At 45.2% G+C, this 26,358-nt stretch overlaps 1 protein-coding gene across 1 annotated transcript in view; it reads right to left on the minus strand.

Annotated features, from left to right (window-relative positions):
- CPE (carboxypeptidase E) overlaps positions 1 to 25,573 on the minus strand; it is a 65,945-nt gene extending 40,372 nt beyond the window's left edge. The window contains exon 1 of the mRNA XM_004591427.3: positions 24,953 to 25,573. Within this exon, the coding sequence (XP_004591484.2) occupies positions 24,953 to 25,259 (307 nt within the window). The 5' untranslated portion in view covers positions 25,260 to 25,573. The remainder of the gene's footprint in view (positions 1 to 24,952) is intronic.
- Positions 25,574 to 26,358: the final 785 nt, after the last annotated feature.

Consider the following 26,358-nt stretch of genomic DNA (forward strand, 5'->3'; position numbering starts at 1 on the left):
GGAGGAGAGTCTTCCGTCTGCTGCTTCACTCCCCAAGTGAGCCCAATGGCCGGAGTTGAACCAATCTGAAGCCAGAAGCAAGGAGTCTCTTCCAAGTCTCCCACATGGGTGCAGGGTCCCAAGGCTTTGGACTGTACTCAACTGCTTTCCCAGGCCACAAGCAGTGAGCTGGATGGGAAGCGGGGCTGATAGGATTAGAACCAGCAACCATATGGGGTCCTGGCAAATGCAAGGCAAGGACTTTAGCCACTAGGCTACTGCACCGGGCCTGATTTCATCATTTTTAAAATTTCCCTTCCATGAACTTTTTGAAGTATCCTCCTAACAGAGAGAACCTAAATTCATGTGAACTGGTAAGGAAAGCATCCCTAAGAAAGTGACATTTAAGTTGAGAACAGAAGGTTGAGTGGGAGTTCAGTGCAACTTCCAGGAAGAGAAAAACACTGCTGTGCTTAGGCCATAAGTCAGGAAGGAACTCTGAAACATCTGAACCACACAAGGCCGAGAGAAGTGCAAAGTAAAAAGGATGAAGAACACGTGTCAAGCAGGTTGAGGAAGCTGACCATCACCGTGTGTGCCTTGAACAGTCACAGCAGCTACGCAGCTTAGCTACAGCAGAGACTTGACAGACGCATTCTGGAAGGTTCTCTACCCATACAACAAGGACCCCAGAAAACAGCAACCACAGCAATAAGTCTCACTGCAGCCTGTTTTTCTGGAAGAGCTCACACACTAGCCACGGCTGCTGTCCCTAAGGGGCAGAGTGTGTTGACAAAGACACTGCGTGCCTGGCAAAGTTGTAGACAAGGAGCCTTCGAAAACAACAACAATAACAAAAACAATCATGGAAATGCGTAGTGTAAGAAAACCATGCACAGGTTTCAAACATTTTGTACCCCAGGGACTCGGCTTCTGTTTAAGGTCCAGCCTAAGGTCCTGCAGCAGTCAGCAGGAAAGGGCTCCAGTACTGGCCACTGCAATGCCTCTCCCAGAGCGCCCACACGTGCTAGGCTCTGCTTGGCCTAGCCCAGCCCTGACCTGTCCAGGCATTTAGGAAGGGAACCAGCAGAAGAAAGATCTCCTTTTCTCTCCCTCTCTCCATCACTCCACTTTTCAAATAAATAAATGCTTTTTTAAATGGGAGCACACTCGATACCATTAGGCCGCATGTTTAAGATGTATATGAGGTGTAAATTGATTCAATGTTGAGACTTGAATTCCACTTTAAAGTACCTCATTCTGCATAAGCAAATATTCCAAAATCAAAAAAAAAATCAAAATTCTAAAATATTCCTTGTCTAAAGTATTTTTGAGTAAGGAATTTTCAATCTGTATTCTTTTTTTAAAATTATTTATTTTTATTGGAAAGTCAGATTTACAAACGGAGGAGAGACAGAAAAGATCTCCCATCCATTGGGTTTACTCCCCAAGCAAGAGCTGAGCCAATCTGAAGCCAGAAGCCAGGAGTCTCTTCCTGGTCTCCCACGTGTGAACAAAGTCCCAAGGTTTTGGGTCATCCTCTACTGCTTTCCCAGGCCACAAGCAGGGAGCTGAAAGGGAAGTGGAGCAGCTAGGATATAAACTGGCCCCCATATAGGATCTCAGTGCACGCAAGGCAAGGACTTTAGCCACTAGGCTACCGTGCCAGGCTCTCAACCTGTATTCCTAAATGGCTCGATTTTTACATTTCTCCTCTTACGCATACCCCATGATTAATTTTTTAAAAATCACTTTTATAAAAATCGACACTTTTTCACAATCCCAACATGGAATGAGAGCTATATATTTCACTACCACATAGTTTGGGCCATCAATCACATCCTAAGGTCCAGAAAGCCCTTTTCTTTTTCCTTTTGGGATTTCTGCCAGAAACAACGAGGCTTGAATTTTAACTGACAACACTTCGAGTGTGTTACCTTCAAAATGTCACAGGAACCTGTGAGGCACACCCATGCACATTGCTACGAAAGCCCACACCAGCACTTACACTTGGCAAGCAAGCCAGAACCATATTTTGAAGTCATTTTGTCACGTTGTCTGGCACAGCTTCAAAATGTCTTTGTGCATATTTCCCAAAGTGACATTTTCTTCTGCAGGGAACAAGCAGGTCTTGTAGTATGACTAAGACAACTTCTTCCAAAAACAGTCCACACACGCGAGCCACTTGGCCGCAGACAGCTACTTGCAGGAAGTGATTCCCAAAAGCATGAGAACTGCCTTAAGGTTCTGTTATTTGTGCAGCTATTAAAAACTAGTACAAAATAAACAAGAATACAACGGATCCATTGTATTTATTTACAGCACAGCAACAATGATAGCAGTACTTCTAGGATTGCCATAACAGCGTCTAGGTGCATGAAATGACCCAAACACCTACACGGCTTACATGCCAAGTGAGGCTGTGCCATCCTGAAGGGTGACATGTGCTGTACAAAGCTCTTCTCACCAACACTTAGTGATGTATACGGCATTAAAAGCCAGTCCAGACACACAGGCAAGTCATAAGCAAGACCTTATCATTTCTATGACCGGCTGACTTGCTGTATTTTCTGTGCAGGTGTATTCAATCTTTGCTATGTATTTACAAAGTTTGTAACATGAAAAAAGAGCTTAATAATTTTGAAAATACAAAGGATCTTTGAACAGTTCATGGAAAAAATTCATGTTTTGAAAAAGAACTAGGCATGGATTTCACATTCGTTGACATTAAAATAAACTGATCTTTTATTTCTACTTTCTCAGGAACTTTTGGAAGCCCCCTCATGTATTTCATGAACACGAGGTCAATTAACCCACCATTTGCAGGACACATGTCCCATGTCACATATGCCCAGGTCCAATACCCAGCTCCACTCCTGCACAGTGGTAAACGTGCCACAAGTACTTGAGCCCCTGATTCACACACAGGAAACCTAGCCTGAGTTCTGGCTTTGGCATGGCCTGGACCAGACTGTGGCCTGAGACAGACAGAGGGTCTAAAGCCACCTTCCGTGTTCGTGCTGGAAATCCCAGCAGAGACACCGTGGTCCACATACCCTCCTGTGTGTGCCTGGGATGCCCAGAGCTGGGGAATCACAAACAAGGCGCTTTGATCTTCACAGGATTTCATTTTCAGGAATTAAAATCTAGGATTATTCCGCATGCCCATATTAACTTGCCTTTACTGCTCAATTTTTAACTTTAGAAATTATAAACTATAAAAGGATGAAGTAAATTAAGCTGCATCTATAAAGTAAAATATTAGACCACCATTAATGTGTTCTATAAAGAACTGCCTAAAAGAGTTGAGATCTGTTTATAATCCAACACCTTAAATAGTCAGGCTATAATACACATAGACATGCAAAGCTTTGTCTTCAGAAGTTAATGGAAAATAGCTAAAAGATATGTTTATTTTGCTGCAAAACAGTTTTGAAATCCACACAGTCTTTCCATAATAAACACTTTCCACGGATGTCTTGAAGACCCTTTGTGTGTTTAGGAAAATGACCTACAGGTGCTTGCTGGAGGTGAGCTGTGGCGACTGAACTAGCATGTTTCTGAATTTTCCCAAACACATATGTATCTCTTTCATGTATCAAAACAGCCCATTCCAGACAAGCACAAAGATACTAACTTTCTATCCTTCCAAAAGAATTTGAGGCAGCTTATACAATCTTAGATGAGGTAAAACGAAGCAGCTGGTTTGAAAACTAAACCAAGGGCAAAAGTCATCTCCAGTGTTCAAATGCAGGGGTCATCTGGAGACCTCACTAACACACGGGCGGATTCTGAGCAGGTGAGCCCGCATACCTCACGAGCTCTTGACTTTGTGGGTGCTGCCGGTAAGAGGGTGGGAGTGACACCACACTGTCAGGAGCAAAGAAGGAAGGATATGTCACGGGTCACTACAACAGATGCTGGACTTAGCACTTTTTTCTCTTTAAACAAGTGGAATCGCCATATACCGTTAAACTGAAACAGTCAAAGGAATTGTTCCAGAGGCAGCACAGTGGCATGGCAAGCTAACCCGGTCTGCAGCCCTGGAATCCCACATCGGTGCTGTCTCTAGCTCACTGTTAGTAGTCTGAGAGGACAGCAGAGGACAGCCCAAATCCTGGAGCCCATGCACACAGGTGGGAGACCTGGATGAAGCTCCTGGCTTCAGACTACTCCAACACCCCCCCTCCCCGCTGTTGTAGCCATTTGGGGAGTGAGTTAACAAATGGAAGACTTCTCTCTCCCCATCTCTGCCTCTCCCTCTCTCTCTCTGTAAAGTAAATCTTTAAAAAAGATGCTTCAACATCTGATCTTCAGTTTTACTTTTTTGTTTGTTGATTTTTTTGTAATTAATTTAAGAAGCAGGGACACACAGAATGCAAGCTCCCATCTGCTCATCTACTCCCCAGATGCCCACAACAGCCAGGGCTGGGCCAGGCCACAACTGGGAGCTCTCTCCCAGAGCACAGCCACTGGAGCCATCACCACTGCATCCCATCAGGAAGCTGGAATCCCAGAGCCAAGCACTGAACCGAGGCTCCCCATGTAAGTGTCCAGAGTTCCAGACAGAACACCTGCCTGCAGCCCTGCTTTCTAAAAACGAAGCCTGCTTCCTCTGCTTCTCGGAGGAGCAGCATTTATAGATTTACAGAAGCTTTTCAGTTGAGCTAAGAATAGACCCTTACATTTCCAGGGTTGGAAAACACTCCCTTAGATTGTGTGTGTGTGTGTGTGTGTAACGATCAGTTACTTGAGATCATAGCTTAAGAAAGTCTTGAGCCTCAAAAAGAACAGAACAGTATGTGGCACTTCAGTCACCAAAAATGCAGTGAAAAGGTAAGTTTGTTTTGCACCAAAGAATTTTGAAATCCATGAAAAGTTCATGGAAAATGAAAAAAAAAAAAAAAAACTTGGCATGGGTTCCCAAAATGCACCAAAATAAACTTCTCTTGACATTCTCTTTTCCACAAACTTTCTCAAGTTCCTCATGGAAAAACACAAGGCTGAAGCCTTGCAGTAATTCACCCAGCATCAAAAGGCGTTAAACTAAAACAGGCGTACCCATGACGCCGTCAGTAGGCCTGAACACATCCTGCTTGTTGCAGGGCCCACTCTGAGCTTGGAAGGGTGCTGAGGCCACAGCATGGCCACTCCCACCAGTGGGCAGCTGCCTGTCCCCTTCCCCACTGCTGGGTGGGGCAACTGCAAACGTCCCCAGGCATTGATTGCCAAATGTGCCCTGGGAAACAAAACTTCATCCAGTTACATCACTGAGTTACATCTTTTCTTCAGGGGCTCTGTGGGAATTAAATACTGCTTTGAGGAAAGAACTGACTTTAGTTCACTTTAAGGATGATTTGAATTGATTGTCAATAGCTAGTAACCCTGGGCGACTTCCTAAAATTCATTCATTTTATGTCTCAGAAAGAGAGAGAGCTTCACTCTGATTTCACTGGCCAAATGACCGACACAGCCAGGGTTGGGGCACACAAAAGCCGGAAGCCCAGGACACATTCCCAGGAACCTGTTTTCTTTCTTGCTTCTCATTATGCAACTAAGAAAAGAGGCCCCTCACAGTTTCTGCTTTCCTAATCAGGAGGCTGGCACCTAAAAGAAAGACTGATCCAAAATACTGAAGCGCTGTAAATTGTTCAGACTCCAGAAGTTCATTAAAGAAATAAGAGGTGCGGGAGATAGGATGACTACCCATTTGTCATGTAAGAATTACGGCAAATCTACGTACTAAAAACCGTTGAATGCTGAGAGAGTATTTCTCTTTTCATAGTCATGAAGAGGTTACAATCTACACCTGTATTATTATTTTTACAGTAACCTAGAGAGGAATCAAAAAGAGTGTTCCACATTTGAAACAGTTACAGAAACTAAGAGCCTTCATCATAAAATGTAGAATAGAAAGCAAAGTAAATAAACACAAAATTAATGATTAGAGCAAGCATGGTCATTATGGCAATAAATATTAGTAGCATAAGTCAGTATATAATTTCTAATCCACCTCCTGGCAATGTGCTCAAGCAGCGGAAGATGGTCCGAGAGCCCGGCCTCTGCGTCACACGGGCCTCTGCGTCCACATGGGCGACTCACATGAAGCTTCTAGCTTCCACCCTTCACATGGCCAGCCTAGGCCACGGCAGCCAGCTGGGGAATAATTTCTCTCTCTCTCTCTCTCTGTCTCTCTCTCCCTCCCTCCCTTCTTGCCTCTATGTATTATAAGTCTGCCTTTTAAATTAATAAAGTAAATCTTATAAAAAATCACCACCACATAGGACAGGTGCCATGGTGTAGTAAGCACCCCTGCAGTGCTCATACTCCCCTACAGGTGCTACAGGAGTCCCAGCTGTGTTGTCTCTGATGCAGCTACCTGCTGACATGCCTGGGAAAGCAGTGAAAGATGGCCCAAGTCCTTGGGCCCCTGCACCAAAGTGGGGGACCGGGAGGAAGCTCCAGGCTCCTGGTTTCAGACTGGCCCAGCTCCAGCCATCGGGGCCATTTGAGCATTGAACCAATGGATGGAAAATCTCTCTCTGTGAATTTGCCTTTCAAATAAAAATGAATCAATATTCTGTTGAAAATTTTAAATATAAAACAACCATAATCATAAAACAAACAACAAAATAACCAACATAATCACATAGAATACTCCTTTCTTCACCTGTGAAACAGATGTAAACAAACACAACCAATATTTTTGCAAGAAAAGTAAAATTAATCAAAACGTAGGATATGGAAGCAGGCAAGTCGCACTATAACAAGTACACAAAACATAACAACTAATTACATACTTGGTCATTAAAAAAGCCTGATAAATTTTAAAAAACAAAATTTTCCAAATAGGAAGGAATACAGATTCTCAAATATATAGTGAAACTAGACATTAATAGACCTTAAAAATAGGCATGAAATCCAAATTTTTCAATGTTTCTTTAGAAGAAAACGAGATCAGATAGAAAAAACTGACCTTATAAAACAGGAATAATGAGGTGCCTAAGTGTTGAAATCTTTAGAACTTATCAAAAGTCTACTCAAATATTTTCATGCTTTAGTGCTTTGTTTAAATATAAAAGTAAACAAACTAAACAGTTTTAAACTGTAAAACAATGGAAAGAGCTCTTTAAGAAGGTTGAGAAACTTAAAGTATATGTAAAATTAATCAATAAAAAGAGAAAAATAAATCCCATTGACCCTTAAATAGTAATGAAATAGATCAACGCTTCTCAAATTGGTGCGAAGCGACCCAAGTCCATCACAGAGGATATTAATAACCGTGCCAAGACCAAGTCTTCCTCCACATAAATTAAATCCTTTTTTTTTAACTTCTTTTAATCATTAAAGAGACTTGAAAAGTTTCCCCATTCTCTTGAGCACATAGTGGCTCTTTTCTTAATATGTCTTCAAGAAGAAGACAGTCTCTACAATCTCCGCGCTTATTGGACCTTGTCCTTAGTATTCCCAGAACAGCCTGGAAAATACTGAGGCAAACCTCCTACAAATCTATTACAGGAAAGAAAAAGAGATTAATTAGATCAGAAATAATAAAGTGAACACAATAATGAATAGAGAAAATGGAATTCTACAATAGTTGCACATCAACTACAATAATAGACACTAATTTAAGACAATATTAGCTATTCGGATGTGTCACCCTACTATGTAGTTTGGGTCATGGATGAGGACATGGTATTAAGTAGGATTATGAGATAGATGCAACAGTAAGCACCAAATGTTCATCCTAAGCTAAATTAGCGGAGCACATTCTGTATCTGCAACTCAGCATCCGCATTGTGGCACTGCATGTTAAGCTGCCATCTGTGACACTGGCAGCCCATATGAGCAGCAGTTGGAAACCCTGACTGCTCTACTTCCTCCCAGGCCCTGCTAACGTGCCTTGCGAAGCAGTGGAACTCAGGTTGTCTCTCTGCTGTTGAAAATGGGCAGGTATTCAACCTGGCAGCTAGGATGCCTACGTTACTACGTTACACATCAGACTCAAGTTTTGGCTCCATCCCTGATTGCTGCTAATGCCCGTCCTGGTAGATAACAGTGGTCCTGCTATGGAAACAGGAGAGCTGTACTGAGCACCCAGCCCCACCCCAGCTGCCAGTGGGACCCGGAGAGGGAACCAGGAAATGGAAAGCCTGTGTATGCGGGGGAAGGGGGACGGTGAGTGGGCATGTTCCTTTCAATGGATAAACACACATTTTAAGTATAATAAATCTGTACAGTAGTTTTAATTTTATGCCTCCAGTGCTCAAGGAAACAGGCAAGAACATTATCCCACACCCCAGTCTTTTACTTTATTCTTTTAAATTTAAAATATAAAACTTACCTATTAGAGCATGTGGTTACATTTGAACCCAATATATTATAAGTTCTTTAAAAAAAAAAAAAGCAAAACTATTCCATTTGTATTTGAAAGGCAGAGTTACAGAGAGAGGAGGAAAGACACAGAAAGGTTTTCCATCTGCTGGTTCACTCTCCAAATTGCTGCAACAGCCAGAGTTGATTGAATTCAAAGCCAGGAGCCAGGAGCTTCTTCTGGGTCTCCCACATAGGTGCGGGGTTCAAGCACTTGAGTCATTTGCAAGCAGTGGAAAATACTGCTTTCCCAGGACAAAGAAGAGGGCTGGATCAGAAGTGGAGCAGCTGGGACACAAACTGGTGCCCACACAGGAAGCTGTGTCACAATCAGAGGATTAGTAGGCTATGCCACAGCATCAACCCCTAAAAAATCATTTTTTCCAGAGAAGGGGCTCAGAATATTTTTTGACACATGAATCAAAGATTTATAACGGAAGCCCATACAAAAATAAAAAGTTGCCTTGGGCTAGAAGAAGCTTCATTCATTAGCGACACTATCATATGAAAACAAGCATCTCTCAATTAAAAATCAAGCACAGAAAATAAGGCCTACCAAAAACTAACACAATTCTGAAAATATTTATATTAATTTTTTAAATGACACCTCACAGACCAAATGAGAGCTCTTTCTGCTATAATTTTTTTTCCTCAATGTTCAAATTAAAATCATTTACCAAAAAGCTCCACATTGCTATTTCTTGCTTCATATACCCAGTTCAAAGATCTTTTCAAGGAAAAGAAAAACAAAAAGAGGGGGAAATCTACCCAGCATAGAAATCGTCAGTGCTACCTTAACAACTTCTTAACACTTGCCAGAGAATTTGTCTTCCATCCAAACTGTGAAAGGAGCAGGTTTAATACAAATCCAACTGCTTTTGTGCAGCACAAAACACTTTTTATCATTCCGGTCACAATTTCTTAGCAAACAAAGCTCAGACTCTCGTGGAATAATGCATCTCACATTTTGACTATCCTGACACAAATATGCACTTGCTTGATATTCTGTTTCTGTCCTCTCACCCTGCCGTGGAATTCTAGCAGAGTTCTGACTTTGCCCCAAACCTTAGGCTGCAGGAGGCCAGTTTCTGCTGTTGTGAATGTGAGCGGAATCACCCCTCACTGAACACTGCCATCGCCATCTGCCCTGCTGACGGCCAGCGACGACGGATGTTGGCTCTGGTGTGTGGCATGTTCCTCCCCACCCTCTGGCCTTCTGCAGCTTTGGAGAGCTGCTCCAAGCTGTTCTTCCCACTCCGTGGCTCCTCATGTTTCCATCGGGTCTTGAATGTCAATCGCTGAGCTTACATCCTCGCTCCCATACAAGGGTCTTGCACCACCACCAGCTCATGATATCTGTATTTTAAGACAACATGTTCATTAAGCTCTTGAATATATTATCCTACATGACGACCTGCACTGGGCTCATCCATCTTACAGTTCTTGCAGTTCCCCCAAGAATTTGATTCCATGGCAGAGTGTTTAGTGGAGCAGCCAAGAGGTGACATGGGATGGCCACATCCCACAGCCAAGTCCCTAAACTCCTGTCCCTGTTCTGCTGCCAAGTCTAATGTCCTCCTATATACACCCTTAGCAGCAGGCTCCAGTAGTTGACCCCCTACTCTCCACAGGGAAGTTAGGATGGTTCCCAACTCTGGCCTGGCACACCATGACTGTCGCTGGCATTTGGCCAGTGCGCTAGCAGGTAGATCCCTGTATGTCCCTCTGCCTTCCTAAGAGACAAAGAAAATAATGTTTAATAAAAAATTCAGTTCTCCCTGGCCAGGTTCGGTTGTGATAAAAACAGTACAAAACACAAAATGCAAAGGCGAAATGGCCTGTGCCAGTAGGGAATGCAGCACCCAACCAGCACACCTCCCACTGGTTTAGGTGAGGGACGAGTGCGTGAAGGGCAGAGCCAGGAAGGGCTGCAATACTCATTGGTTCCAATGGAGGTCGGGGTGAGAATAGAACCAACCCAGCGGTTACAACCACCAGCTGATCGGAGTGATGGACTGTGGCGGGCACTGTGCTTACTAGTACATGTAGGAGCCTGGACTGGGAACACCTCAAAGTTTCTTTGGGGATTCCCCTGAACAAAATGGAGGAATCAAAACATTAACCAAGAAAAGATGGAAGATGGAGTAGATCAATCAACCACCTCAGCTATATGTTGGCAGCGAAATACTGGACAAGGGGAAACTCTAAGATGGACTATGTCAATCAGTGGACTCTGCACCAGTCTCATCGTACCTGGATTGTTATTGATGATATGTTGGAGCTTCTAATTGATGGGGCGACGCTCTGCTGGCTCTGCCTTCAAACCTGAGAGGGCCTCCCTAAGAGGCCGTTGAACTTGACTGGACAGTGGGATGCTGGACTCTATGTATGGTGTGTGCTTGTAATGAAGGAATCCCAACGGAACTTGAGCTGTGGTTATGCATCAAGGTGAAGGAATCCACCATGGGGGAGGGGTTTGGGGTGAAGGGGGAGAATCCCAGTACCTACGAAATTGTGTCATGTAATACAATGTAATTAATGAGTAAATGAGTAGAGAAAAAATTCAGTTCTCACAGTGAGCATAGTAGGGACATATGAATTTAGTCCTTGAAGTTCTTTACAGTTCACAAATAATGAAATGCCCTTCACAAAGAACATCAACAACAAAAAACCCATAATTTTCTCACCTATTTTATCTTTTGATATGCATTTATTTACATACATTTGAGAAAGCAACAGAAAGAGAGAGAGAGAGAGGAAAACAGATCTAAGTGCTGGTTCCCTTCCCACTGCCTAATTTCCCTTATAAATTGGGAGTATATTTTCCTATTTCATTTAATTGTTCTGTTAAAGAAGAAAATCTTTCTTAATCCCTGATCCATTGAGATTTCTTAGTAATGAAGAGCTCTGTCTCTAAGTCACGAGGCATCTAATACCATGAAGAAAATCATATATAACTTAGTATAAATATTTTCTATGGCTAAATCTGACTTCTAGAAAATTTACACATTAGAAACAGCAAAGTAAGCAAAACTAGACATTGACGTCTAGAAATTTCAGCTGTTAAAAAAAAAAAGGCCTAGGGGCTGATGTCGCAATACAGCGGGTTGAGCTACTAACTGCAATGCCAGCATCCCACATGCTCACCTCCAGCTGCCACCTCCCAGTCCAGCTCCCTGGCAGCGCATCTGGGAAACAAGTGGAATCTGCCACCCAGTAGGAGATCTACATGGAGCTCCTGGCTGTGGCAAGCATTTGAGGAGTCAACCAGTAAATGGAAAATCTCTTCTTGCTCGCTCGCTCTCTCTGTCTCTCTGCCCTTTTGCTCTATTGCTCTTTTAAATACATAAATACTTTTTTAGAAAGCCTAAAGTGAGAAAAATTGAATAGTTGTCCAATTTCCTTAACTATCTGCACTGCATTTGCTCCCCAGGAATCCTCTACCTCACCCCCTCATTCATGACCCCACACCCTAATCAATTACGGAGTATTTTCCAGTCTGAGCAAATGATTCTCATTCTACTGCCTCAACTGAGTAATTAATTGCACCTTTTGCAAGGAAACACAGCAGCTTTCTAAATAAACCCAGCCGTGATACCACAATACTAAAAGGGAGGTTGCATTCCAAATGGTAAGAAGGGAAGCTGAGTCACAGAATTTGGACTCCTTTTTATGCTGGAATTCCACTAATTCATTGGCTCATTGGTTCGTCAAAAAATTTTAAATGTCCACTGTGTGCCAGGTACTGTCCAGAGCATGGAACAGCCATGCCCTGTGGACCTAAGTTTTACATATTAAAGATATGGTACACTCCCTGTCAATTTAATGACAACTGGTCCCCATTTTGTTCCCACACCACTCTCCTCCTGACTCCTTAAAGTTAACAAAGATTTCCTCCTTTGATCTGCACCAGTAGAAGCAAAACTAGAACCCAGTGAACTATTCAGCACATGCTGTAATAACAGTACACTTCTGACTTTTAGATTCAGCTTAAATAGATAAAGACAATCTCACACACATAACATTTTCACAGTGTCTAGATACTAATGAAAAGGCATCCTCAAACACAGCCCAGGATTTCAGTGAGTACCTGAAGGAGCTAGAATCCAAACCAGGATACCCAGAAGAGATGAGAGCTGCTTTCCACTTGGAGTTCACAGTGAGAAGGAAGAGATACACCCGTGGATTGGGGCTGTTACTGACCTGGCCAATCACTTAGGGCGCTCTGTGGCACTGGATTGCCAAGTATACAGAATGGCAAGCGTGCCTACCAGGCAGCTGTGAGTTCTGTGGAATGAGATAAGGTAAATAAAACAACAGATCGGGGAAGGAGGGGTGGGTAAGGAATGGAGGCGCAGGGGAGAGACAGAGAGGTAGAAGATGAAAGACAGGAAGGCTGAGGAGGCGGGAGTCCACAGGGAATGCATTTCAAATAAACAAGCATGGATCGCGTCTCTGACAGCACCTACAGGGCTCCTTTGCAACAGTGCCTTTTTGTCTTGACAGTTTCTTTCCACAGAAGAGAAAAAGGAGGACTCTTCCTCTAGAGATGAGAAAGAAGCCGCCTTCCCAAAATGATGCGCCAGGTTTTGACCTTTAGTAACCCTGTGGTCAAGATCCCCTGCACAGCATTGAAACAATCACTTCTCTATGTCCTGGAGGGCTGGAGAGAGCCTGCCGTGTCCTCCACATTCTCCAGGCCCTGGGTTTATCACCAACACCACCAGGAAACTGCTGTTGGAGCCTCTGACACCTGGTCTCCCACATTCAGAAGCCTCCACAACAATGCCATTCCCAAAGTGCAGGCACACACACACACACACGTATAACACATGTGCACTCACCACCACCCTCCCTCCTTTCCTAAATACAACAAGCTTAGTGATACCACAAACACTGATCTCTTTACAGATTCAGTTGTTTATAGGAAAAGTAGGGTGTTCGAGAGAACTTCCAAATTCTGCGTCAGTCCTCGAACAGCCACAGTGACTGAGGCCTGGCCAGGCCAAAGTCCGGAGCTCAGGACTCTCACTTGAGAGGCAGGGCCCCAAGCACTTAGGCCATCCTGTACTGCTTTCCCAGGCACATTAGCAAGGAGCTGGACTGCAAGGAGAGCAGGCAGGACTTGAACCAGAGCTTCCACTTCGGATGCTGCCATCACAAACCATGGCTTAACTTGCTGTGCCACCACACCAGTCCCAGGAAACTGATCTTAAGCAAGAGCCTCTCATTTCCCAGCGTTACCTAAGATTTTAAGTCAGGTCTTTGAAATATCCTTCTAGCGAAGTAGCCTACTTCCCACTGGGGATAGGAATAAATACAAGGATATTTATGAGCCTGCCCACCTTTTTCTTCAATAACTGCAAAATTGTGCCCAACTCTTCAGTGAAGGGCTACTGAGTTTCCCTTTGAGGGTCTTCTAAGAACACGATTCCAGGCCTGCAATAGAAACCCATGGCTGTTAACTGCGGGTCCTTGGCAGAGAGCTGGCTGGTCTTTTTCACTTCCTCACCCAAGCGCGGTGTGACTTTCTGCTTTGGGCCGAGCTGTGAATAGGACCATTCACAATCAGGTTGCACCAAATCAGGAGTCTCCTCCGGCTCTAGGATCCAGTGACTCAGTTCACTTTTTACAAACTGCAGCTGTTGTTCTGAGTTGCTCACAGAGTTCAAATCTGAACCATTAAGATCTCTGGTTTAAAAAAGAAATACAACCTTGCATGGATGACAGAATAAACTATTTCAAAAAGGGGAGAACTAACCCACAATCCTTAACATCAATGCTGGACCTGCAAAAGTCAACAATGTGAAGGGTTTTGAGTGAGCATGAAGTGAAAATATACCAAAACATAAAATACTGCAGCAGGCGCCCGGGCTGTGCAGGAGCCGGCTCGGCCACCACTTGCAAAGACACCTGTTTCTGTCTCAGCTACTTCACTTCTGACCTATCTCCATGTTAATGGCCTGAATAAAAGCAGCAGAAGATAACCTAAGTGCTTGATCCACTGTCACCCATGCGGGAGAAGCAGATGAAGCTCCTGCTTGACCTCTGCCCGGCCCAGTGCTGGCAACTGCAGCTACCTGGAGAATGAACCAACAGACCATCAATCAATCAATCAATCAATCTCGCTCTGATTTTCAAAATAAACAAATATTTTTTTAAAAAAAATACTTCAACAAAGACTACACTTCTGTTTCAGGATGAGAGCAGTGCAGGATTCCATGGCAACCGAGAAGCACTGCTACACTGCTGTTATCTGTCCTCTGCTGATCGAGATGCTATCGGTACATTAAAAGCCTTAGAATCAAAAACAGCATCAAAGAGTAAGTCCCTTATTTATGTTTTGTCTCTCCTACAAACAGCACCCTGTAAGGTAAGAGGGGGCTGGTTGACTCTGAACAGCGCCCCCTCAGCAGGTTCTGTGCTCTGTCATGCTCTGCTTGCTCTCCCCGCAATCCTCACCCCAGCTACTCCAGGACCTCCACCTCCCTCACAAGCAGCCAGCTCCCGCACTGGAGAGCTCAGCTGGTGGGGGCATCCTGAGGGAAGGAGGGGTCACTGCTGTGCTGTGAGGGAAAGCCTGGAGGGATCCCCAGAGCACGCCGCTGCTGTACCGTCTCCCAAGCCTGCAGGTGGGGTTCATGGTCTCCTCCCCGCACACTCTGCCCCTGTAACAAGGAGGGACTCCACGTCTGGTCCCTGTGCTGTCCCTCCCCATGGCGGCTCCTGCAGCCCTTGGAGGATGGGCATTACAGAGTGGGAAGTGCTAGCAAACACAGACTGGCAGTCTACCATAGATCCACAGGATCAAATACTGCAGGATGGGGCCCCAGCAACCTGTATTTTCACAAGCTGTCTAGGAGATACTGCAGATTCAAGGCTGGAATACAGAAGCAGCTATGGAGTGCAGAAGATGACACTCTAAAGCTTTTAGGTTCCTACAGCACCACCTACTAGCTGAGGACACTCAGCAAGTCATTTTCCACCTCTAAGTTGTCCCTGTGCAACTATGAAGTGGGGAGAACACTAAACGATGCCTGACGTAGACTAAGTCTCCAAAAGTGTTACTGACTTGGTATGTTCTGTGTCTGGCCAACACTGCCCAGATCTGTTGATTCATTGAGCCAATTTAACTGAAAGGGAAGGGGAGAATGGAAACAGCCATTCAGAATGAAAACTCAACACACCTGCAAACACCAGCACTGACAGGGTAAATGGCAAGGAAGCTGCCACATGCTACATCACCAAATGAAAAGCCTAGTTTGGTGATCCTGGCTGCCCTGCTTCCTCAGTATGCTCATACCTGGAAATCCTGCCATATCTGTCACAGTAGGAATCCTTCTCTTCATCAGAAACAGATGACCCATATAGCAGCTTGCAACAGTACTAAGCAAGACCCCCACCTGTCACCCTATACAAAAATGAGCTCTAAATGGATCAAGGACCACAGTCTGCACCCAGCAATCACCAAACTGTTAGAAGCAAACATAGGAAGCACTTTCCAGGACACACAAACTGGGAAAGACTTCTTGGAAAAGTCACCACAAGTACAGGCAGTCAAAGCCAAAACGAACAAATGGAACCACATCAGACTAAGATGCTTCTGCACAGCAAAGAAAACAATCCGCAAAGTGAAGAAGCATCCCACAGAATGGGAGAAAATTTTTGCACACTGCACAACTGATAGGGGAACAATATCCAGGATTTACAAAGAGCTTCCGAAACTCAACAGCAGCAAAACAAACAACCCTTTGAAGAAATGGGTGAAGGAAATGAACAGACATTTTTCAAAAGAACAAATTCAAATGGCTAAAAAATGCTCAGGCTCCCTAGCCATCTGAAGGGAGTTACTTAACAAGTGACTGGGGACAGTGGTCCTGGCCCTGGGCACCAGGCTGACCTCACTCAGCTCCAGCAGGTTTTTGGGGAGTGAAGCCAAGCACAAGGTCGCCCCTCCCTGTCCTCTCAAACACTTCACTACCTACTTCCGTTCAGTTTATAAATGTATACTGTGAGAACGCACTTTTCCAAGTAAATGTTTAGGCACATCAAGATTAATACAATTATGTATTAGAATATATTTAGGCAATTAATTTTTAACATAAAGAAGCTCAGTAGCCAACCCTTTAATTCTTTATGTCAAAGCATATAATCATAAGCCAGCTGCCTATAAAAGGCAGCAATTAGAAGTAAAATTTCTTAGGGACAGTTTGTTAAAACAACTAAATCCTGCAAAACCCATTTTTAACACCTCAGAGTATATTACCTGTGTTCTTTGCCTTTAACTACAGCTCACACCAGATGGTTTCCTCAGTAAAAACCAGCATGAGGGAACGTATTAACAGTAGCAACACAGGCAAGTCTGCAGATGGTCAATCAATGAAACCAGTGTTCGGTGGGGAAGCCCAGTCGCCATGGCAACACCAGCTTCAGCAAGGTGCAAGGTTTTCAAGCCAAACGAGCCCCCCATCGCAGATCCTACAAGCTTTCCTGCCCAGCTACTTCAGTTAGAGTAACCATCCAATCCTTTTCACTGACCTCAAATCAAGGCTAACTAATCAAGTTTCTTCTATTTTAAATACATATTTACTCAGTCTCTAAACTTTCTTTATTCCCTAGCTAAACATACTCCATTTAAATGTTATATATGTGTGGATCTGCTTCCATTTGGGAGTTAAGTACACTAACTATAAAAACAAATGTTGATGTCTAAGAGATTTTTACTGGCACATGAATATCAGTAATATTTATTAATACCATACTTAAATGAGTAATGATATCAGGTTTAATACTAAATAATGAGGTAAATAATGTGCACCAGGACAGGGTATTTTGATTGGTACCAGCTTCTGAGTGGTCTAATGTGAATATGTAAAGTGCAAATAAATTGTTTTAATTCTGCTCTAGTTTTTAAATTGAAATCATAAATTCTCACGTAAAAGGAAGATCTTGTTTAACCTGGTGAAAATGCAGACAGGACCTACAAAAATGTCTGGAAATGTGAGGATCTTCCAAGAATCCATGGGAAATATGGATTAAGAAAAACTATACATGACTTTCAACATGTTTTAAATCCAAATAAACATAATTCAATTCACTCAAAATCGTCTTGAAATCCTCTCGACATATTTGAATCCAAGATAAGATGGAGACACACCGGAAGAGAGACAGTCAACAGGAATTCCACTGTCTACAAGGAAACCTGGAGTCTAGGGCCAGAATTGAGGCAGAGAGGGCTAAGCCACCCCTGAAGTGCTGGCACTTGGTTGAGTCCCAGCTGCTCTACTGCTAATGCACCTGTGAGGGCCATGGAGGCTGACCTCTACCTGTGAGGGCCGTGGGGGCTGACCTCTACCTGTGAGGGCCGTGGGGGCTGACCTCTACCTGTGAGGGCCGTGGGGGCTGACCTCTACCTGTGAGGGCCGTGGGGGCTGACCAGGCATGCAGGCCCCTGCACCCACATGGGAAATGGGAAACAAAAGCTGTTGCATCCCGGCCTCAGTCTGGCCAGCCAAAACGTCCCAGCCTTGGCCGCTGCAGCTATTTGGAGAGTGAACCAGCAGATGGAAAACCTTTCTATGTCTCCCTCTCTCTTTAGATCCTTCAAATTTAAAACAAAACAAAACAAAAAAATCAAACAAAAGAAAACCTCATCCAATGTTGGCTATTTATATTCCCCATTCCAACAGCACAGCACATCATTTATTCTGCAAGTACACACACCTCTCCTTCCCCGCTGACCCACTCCGCCATCCATGCACAGACACACACACAAGCCCTTTCTGAGTGCTGTACCCCGGAGTCCTCACACTGTATGAAGAGTCACCTGTGACTGTCTTCCTTGGGTAGTTTCAGGTCTGGCGGACCCTACACAAAGCAAGACAGAGGTCTTCATCTCATCTCACACATGATCTCTTCACAGTACAGAAGCTGCTTGGGATCCAGGCAGCACGTCTGCCACTGCCCACAGCTCCTCCATGCCGCCAGTCCTTTGCCTCTCTCCCCTCCCCTCTGCACCAGCTTTTGGTTCCATCCAGTTCTCTTTGAGGCAGTTAAGCCCCTTTCCCAACCTTGAAGGCCTAGGCCTCCAAAGGGTTCTTCAAGCAATCGTCCAACAAAAGCTTGTTTCTTCTTAGTGGCTTTGGCTGCCAAGGAAAACAACATGTTCTGCATGTACCAAGAGTACACTGCAGTGATTGGTTTTGGTCCTTTCCTGATTCGCTGCCACCCCAGGGCCTGTCCATCACCTCCGGACACTATGGCCATTTGCAGACCCAGGTTCAGGAAGCTCTGCACTAAAGAACCAAAAAGTAAACTCCCTCACAGACTTGAGTCAATGCCAACGACTCATAACCCACTCCCTCCATGTCACTTGAAAAATGAGTGTGGTCATTGCTGGGGGCGGGATTCTGTAAAGAGTGTCTGGCTGAACCTCAGGAAGGGAGTTCCAGAGGTCACAGGCTTCCCAACCTTGGTGGGTGATTTAATTGTTCCCTGAAATTCAACTTAATCATCTATAAAATGACTGCTCCTTCCAGCTAGGGGAAAAAACATCTATAATTCAAATGCTTCACCATTCTATGCAACACTAATGAAAATTGGGTGTAACATTCAGAGTAATTCAAAACAAATTTGCCCTAATCAGAAACCTATCATTGGAAAAATTAGTTAAATTCAAAATATTTAGGCAAAGTGAATTTCTCCTCTCAAAGCATCTGACAAACTACATGATGGTGATCCCACTGTTCGACAAATGCAGCTGGCTTAATATCTGCATGCAAGCAAGCACTGGATGAAACTCCCTCCCAACACTCACGGCAGGTCACGGTTTCTGTGGTTCTTGTTTAGGCTGTTTTGTAATCAGTTTCTGAATTGCGTAGTAAAAAAAAACAAAACAAACAAACAAAAAAGCAAAAAACACTAATTGAGCTGTATTTAACTGCCTTAAATTCACCTAACAAAATTTAAAGCACCTAAAATGCTTGACCCTATCACTTGCTAAGAATGTTCAATAATATCTACAAGTGGGGGAATATTACTAATCAATTGCCGCTTAATCCTGCTCCTGAGCTACGCTTTTTTTTTTTAATTTTATTGTTATTGGAAAGCCGGATATGCACAGAGGAGGAGAGACAGAGAGGAAGATCTTCCATCCGTTGTTTCACTCCCCAAGTGAGCCGCAACGGGCCGGTACACGCCGATCCAAAGCCGGGAACCAGGAATCTCTTCCGGGTCTCCCATGCAGGTGCAGGGTCCCAAGGCTTTGGGCCGTCCTCGACTGCTTTCCCAGGCCACAAGCAGGGAGCTGGATGGGAAGTGGAGCTGCCGGGATTAGAACCGGTGCCCATATGGGATCCCGGGGCTTTCAAGGCGAGGACTTTAGCCGCTAGGCCACGCCGCCGGGCCCCTGAGCTATGCTTTCTCTGGATGAAGTGGTTGCTCCATCACTTAGAAGACACTGGACCCTTTCATTTTCAAATAGAAGGAGCATTCATGGGGTAATAGACTCACAGCAATTTGAGTGACTAATGAGAAGGGGAAAAATGAATTTAAACATTTCCAGATTGAGGCCACGTACCCGTTCAGCCAGCCGTTGTGACATTTTCAAGTGTATGATTTGAAGGCCATTTCAGGAGGGAAGGAACAACTGGGACTGGAGATGTGTGACTTTGCATGAAGCCCACGAGACTGAAAGATGTTTATTTGGGAGCAAAAGTAAAGTGCATAAAGAAACTGTAATACATCTACTCCATGACTACTACTCAGCCATTAAAAATGAAATTCTGCAATTAGCAACCAAATGGTTCCAACTGAAGACCATTATGCTCAGTGAAACAAGCCAATCCCCAAAGGACAAATATCTTGTGTTCTCTCTAATATAAAGCAACATTCAAATAAAATGCAAAACAATAAATATATGGACAAACATACATACACATATATATGTCTATTCTCATAGATGAACTGTATAATGGAGATTAGCATACCAGGAAGTCAAGATACATTGCAATATGCATCTCTACTCCCAAATAAAGGGAGTGTTCTCAAGAAACTTAAATTATAACTTGACAACATAATACTAGATTTTTCTACCATTGCTTATACCTCCCTGTGGGAGGAACCTGCTAGAGAGTGAGCTCTCCATAAGGTAACGGATGACAAGGATTGAGGCACAGAACGCTAGCAGTTCCAAGATGACTCCTTGCTAAAATATGAATCCAGTGGTGAAAGAAGATAACAAAATACTGTATAATACATAAGGGGATTTAAAAAAAAGAGAAAAAGAATTAAAAGATCAGCTTATTTGGGTACAAAAATATTGAAATCCATACTCATGGGGGAGGATCTTCAAACATTCAGCAAAAAATTGGGGGTGGTGGAAGTTTTTATATCTATGCCTGGATTTCAAGATTTTGTGTCCCAAAATAAATGTCTTTAACTATTTTCTTTAAACTTTGTGAAGCCCTCAGTTGTATCTCTAATGTGGAGATTTGAATTAGACACAGGTATTCTAAAGACTGTGATAGATTTTGCAATATCCACACTTGCTTATATTTGCTTACATAATACCACCAAACCCTACTAAATTATTGTGCTACTAACTATACTCTGAGAAACCTTGGACTATTGTATCACACTTTACAGGACTAGTTTACATTCTGCAATGCCTCCCCACCCACCCACCCCCTGCCCCGGGGAAGCGACTGAGAGGAAGGGAATAAGCCGGCAGGTGGTTCTTTTGCCCTCTCTCAATTAGCATTCATAGAAATTTGCCTTCTTTTTCTGAACTCAGAATACAGAGTCAGGGGCCAGCCCTCTTCCCCTCTCTTCCATTAGCAAATCACAAGCCCATCAATAACATTACTTCTGCTAAGAGCTGCAAGGACTCACACAGCTCCAAAAATAACTCTCCACCAAGAATGGTAGACCTATACTCCTCTCCAGAACCTAACATCCATCCTCACTAACCATCAGGCATTACTTAGTCCTAACATCCATCCTCACTAACCATAAGTTCTAACATATTGTGAAAAGAAGCAGGACAAATATTCTCATCCCCACTGCTTTTTTTCAAGTTATGCAGAACTTTAGCCAAAATTAAACGTTCCATCACAATTATTTGGCAAATGTACATTGGCATTCATAGTCTTTAAATCTTAACAGATTTTTGGAGGAAGAGATCCAAACTAATCATTCCAGCATTTCAGAGAGAAGTCAAACACTAAAGAATGTTTGGAAGATAACATTCCAGCTATAAATCAGATTTGCTTCCCAAAAGCACTTCTAAACTACATGTAAAAAAAAAAAGCAGTTTAAGGAGGCAAAGAGCCAGGAGAATATTACCATGTATTTAAAATTTCCATCTGAAATATATGAAGTATCTTTATATGCATTAAAATCATTAAAAATAAGAAGACATGAACAAATTAAAGCAAAAAAAAAGTTCTCAGCTTTCAAAAATGTACTTAAAGGCATCTCCAAGTCTGTCTATAGAATGTTTGGATTTTATCACTGTAGTTTGATCATAACATTTCTTTGTTTTTAAAGTTTTAAAATAATAAACCTTGTGTGACACTTTAAAAATAGTAATTTTTTTAAACAAACTAATTTTAACTCCTGTTTAACTGAGGAGCACCCTCTGGGAATGTGGATTGCATTAGTGAATCCTAAATTAATAGTCTCATTGATGTGCACGCATGCCTGGGGAAGCACGAGTTTCTAGTTGTGGAAATACAAAGCAAAGTGTTCAACACAGGTAAAAGGCAAGAACACCGGACCGGGCGCACACCTGGCAGCGCTGTAACAGGACACACCCGAGCACGCAGCATCCGCCTCTGCGGAGTCAGAGCGCATCCTCAGCCCAGTCCCGGAGGCCCACAGTCACCGACCCAAAGGGGAGCAGACCCATGACGTTGAGAACTGACACAATCCTGCTGAGCTTGGCCAACACCCTCAGCCCTGCCCTGGCTGCGCTCTGCTCCCTGGAGCTGAGCTCCCCAAACAGGGAAGGCTATTCCTCATTATCAGTTCAAATGGAAACTCCCTTTCCCTGTTCATGAAATCTTAGGTTCACTGAGGATCAGAAGATTGGCTTCAACCCACAGTGCACTAATCTTACTGCTCAGGAAAAGAGCTTCCGGTGCCTGCCAATATGTCTCCACACAACCAGGTCTTTTGACCACATGACCCTCATCTGTAACTTCCACCTCAAAGGAGGCCTTACAATTTTGGCTTATCTTTAAATCCCACTTTTCCATGACATTTTGAAGTATCTTCTCATAGTTATTGATTTGCTGATTTATATTTTAATCACTGATTCCTTATAAAGTGCCCACTATTTTTCAAAGTTCAGAAAACGAATCTAAGTTTGAAGAAGTGACAAGCTTGACACCTGTCCCTTGCTGGAAGCTAAAATGAACATCAACAGATGCTGCAGCATTTCAGTCCAGTAAATCAACTGGTTAAGTCAAACGTTATCTTCTAGAGCTGCGTTAAAAAGCTGAGCACACGCTGAAACAGGAATTTGTGAGGTGAAGTTGGTTAAGACTGTTGCCTTCCTCCCATGGTAGAGGCTCCCGGATGAGTATCCGCACGAGCTGTGCTGAACAGGCAGCTCTCACAACCTACACATGACTTGTCTTGTGGCCATCCTCGCTTCAGTTACCTAATCCCCCTCCGCTCACATGCCCTACTTACCTGTAAGCTGCGCTCCAAACACCCAATTCTGCATGGAAAGGCAAAGCTCCTACATGGGGCTGCAGGATCCATCAGACTCGCCCTGGGCAAGCACAGGTGCTCCACCAATCTGAAAGGGATCTGTTCCCACCTGAAATGGCCTTGCAGGCTCCTTTCCCATCTGCTCACATATCTGAATCTAAATGTTGTTTGAGTGCGGCAGCCATCATCCACGACTTTGTGCAGGCCAACTCCTCAGGAGAATGATCCCACTCCTGCTTAGCAGGCGCCCACACTCTGGTTCTATGGGGACTCCTCACTTAGCCCCTCCTAAATGGGAGCGGGCCAGGGGATCCCCCTTGTCTTTGTCTTACTGTGGGCTCATAACAGCTGATTTCCACTTTGGAAAAACACAATGGACAGACATTTTGCACTCTTATTGATGGGCGTACTGAAAGTCTCTCCCATATAACAGGAATTGTAAGCACATATGGTACATTTTCCAATTCTTTGCAAAATGACTTCAGTCTATGTGCCCAAGGAATAGAACATTCCACTGTAAAGCATGGTGTTATTCAGCTACTGAATATTTTTTCCATATTACTTTCTGAGTATTTTCCCATAATGTGGATTGTTCCAGAACATATATTCAGAACGTATATGCTCTATGGCATAGGGCTTGGAGTCCACAGGAGAGATTTGCCAATCTTGGGAGATTGCACAAGCATTATTTTTTTGCTTTCAAAAGCATTCACATCTTAACAGTAATATAATCTTATTTCTAAATTTGAAATTAGATCCAAAAAAGTTCAACATTGACTTTCAGGTAAACTCTTTGAAAATGTCCAGGAGCAATCCAGAAAAAGGGTGGCAAAGGGTCCTACTTAACGCAGTTAAGCCTCCTGGGGTGGCAGCCTGGGGTGTATGATCTTCGCACCAGGATCACAAGGTCTCTGATTCGCCTAACCTGGGCCTGCACCGGGTGAAATGCCTAACCTAGTTTTCTTTCCATCTCTTTCCTTTGTACATACAAAAGCGGCCAGTTCACCCCCACAATGCCTTGGCTATCAGGAAGAAATGCAGCCCAGAGTCATGTAAAAAGAGCAGGAACATAACGAAGAAAAAGCCCCAAGACCACGTTCCCAACTACCTCCTCGCTAACACTGAGCGGATCCCATTTAACACAGAACAGGTGTAGCTGGCCTTAACAGAGGCAGGCGGAGATGCGTCCAGATGGCTAAGTGGAGACAGAGGCTGGAATACAAACTTGATCATAAACCTTTCCTCTCCACTGCTGCAGGGTGAATGGAACACTCCTTTTGCCTTGGCTAGACCGTGTGTAGCTTCAACATCGGGTGCTTCCCAGAGACCACTTCTGCACTTTACGGAAGGACTCCACCCCTGGAGACGGCCTCCATCCTTAAAGCGCAACGGGCGTATCCAAGCCTGGCACACAGCGCGAGACAGAGCACAGAACCTGCAGGGACCCAATCAGCTAACCTCTGGAAACGACTATCCTTCATTTCCTCCAAATCCCAGCCTCCCGCACCCTGTCTTCGGCCGCCTGCGGGCAAGCAAGACCAACGCCTCTCCCCTAGAGTAGCCGCGATGACTCCTAGGGGTGCTGGAGACAGCGCAGTGCACGTCCCGGCCTCCACCAGGTCTGCGCGCAGCCCAGCATCCGCTGGCTGGGCACTGCCACGGCCAGCCCCTGCAACCAGCCAGAGCTCACCAAAGGCTGGCCTGAGGGCTGAGCACCGGCTCCAAGCAGTCCTCGCTGCTCTGAGGTTCGCTCCTTTCCCATTCGCTGTCCTCCCTCCACTTGCCAGGATACCCTTTCCCGTTAGGCGCCCCTGGCCCACCTAGCCCCACCCCATCCTACCCCAGAGTCGCTGCCCAGGGCCGCCAGGGGCAGCGCCCTTACCAGGCTCGTGGACGCCGGGGTTGTCGGACAGCTCGATGACCAGGAGCTCGCGGCCCTCGAAGCTGCGCCCCACCGTGTAGATCCTGCTGATGGCGGTGCACTGCAGCCACACCGACACCAGCGCCTCGCGCAGCTCCGGGTAGCGGTGGTACTCGAAGGAGATGCCGTCCTCCTGCTGCAGCCGCCGGCGCCGCCGCATGCCAGCCGCCGGCGCCCCGGGCTCCTGGGCTTCGGCGCCCAGGAGACAGCCGCAGGCGGCCAGTGCGGCGCACAGCGCCAGCAGCACCCGGCCTCCGCGCCCGGCCATCGCTCGCTGCTGCAGCCTCGGGGAGTGCCTGCCTGCGCTGCCCGCTGCCTCTTTTGTCTGCCGGGTGCCCCAGCAGGCGGAGCTGGCGGCCGCTGCAGGGGGCGGCAAGTTCCGCACCGCCTCCTCTAGCCTCACCTTCGCCTGCTGAATGGGTGTCAGCTGGCGCTGGGCGGAGCTGGGCGGGGCGGGGAGGCCGAGGAGAGGGTGCAGGCCGGCTCCGTGGGCTGCACTACCGCAGCCCGAGCCCAGGGGAGCTGCAGGGGGAACCACTGGAGCCGCGGGCGGGAGCAGAGCGAGTTCCTGCGGGTACCAGAGGGTCCACAGCGCCTTGGGAAAGGACGCCAGAAGCGTGGCAGGTGAAATGACAGCTAATGTCTGAGTGCGGGAATGGTGGCGCTCACGGACAACCCAGACCGTGACGCTGCGTCTGGAAGCATATTCTTGGATTGCTAGTGGAGCTTTTTATTAAACAAACATGAATTATCCGAAGCCGACCAGGGTTTTCATCTTGCTGTCTCTGAGTGTTTTGGGGGAAGGGAGGGCGGGGATGGAGAGAAACCAGAAGGAAGTACTAGCAGCCACTCGTCTTCTCCCCGAATGCATCTTCATAACAGCGTCAAGAGTCCAAACATCAACCCGAGGGCTGGGTTTTCCTGGACTGCAAAGGCTGGCTGAAATGAGAACATCGGGCGCCTGCATTTGGAGGCTGGAGTTGAAACACTTTGCAACCATTTGCAGACACTGTCTTAAATTGTAGGGATGGACCTTCCCGGATTCTTCTAGGAGAAAGAGCGCGCGCGTGCACACACACACACACACACACACACACACACACACACGGCCAGGCCGCTTGGCAATGCCCATGGCAGCCCTCCAGGCAGCAGCCACTCCGCCGGCGCCTTTGACCAAGGGTTTTCTTTGGCTGAGGATTGAGCTCTGTGACAGAAGGACAAGTGGCGGCCACAAATGACCTGCAGCCTCAGCAGGCGGCCCCTACACAGGGCTTGGTGTTCCTGCAGCGCGGGTCTGGAGCACATGTGCCCAGGAAGAGGATGCCCTTTGGACTCCAGAACAGTGCAAAGCTGAAGAAGTTACTAAC

Source organism: Ochotona princeps, chromosome 32, assembly GCF_030435755.1.
Source record: "Ochotona princeps isolate mOchPri1 chromosome 32, mOchPri1.hap1, whole genome shotgun sequence".
Lineage (NCBI taxonomy): Eukaryota > Metazoa > Chordata > Mammalia > Lagomorpha > Ochotonidae > Ochotona > Ochotona princeps.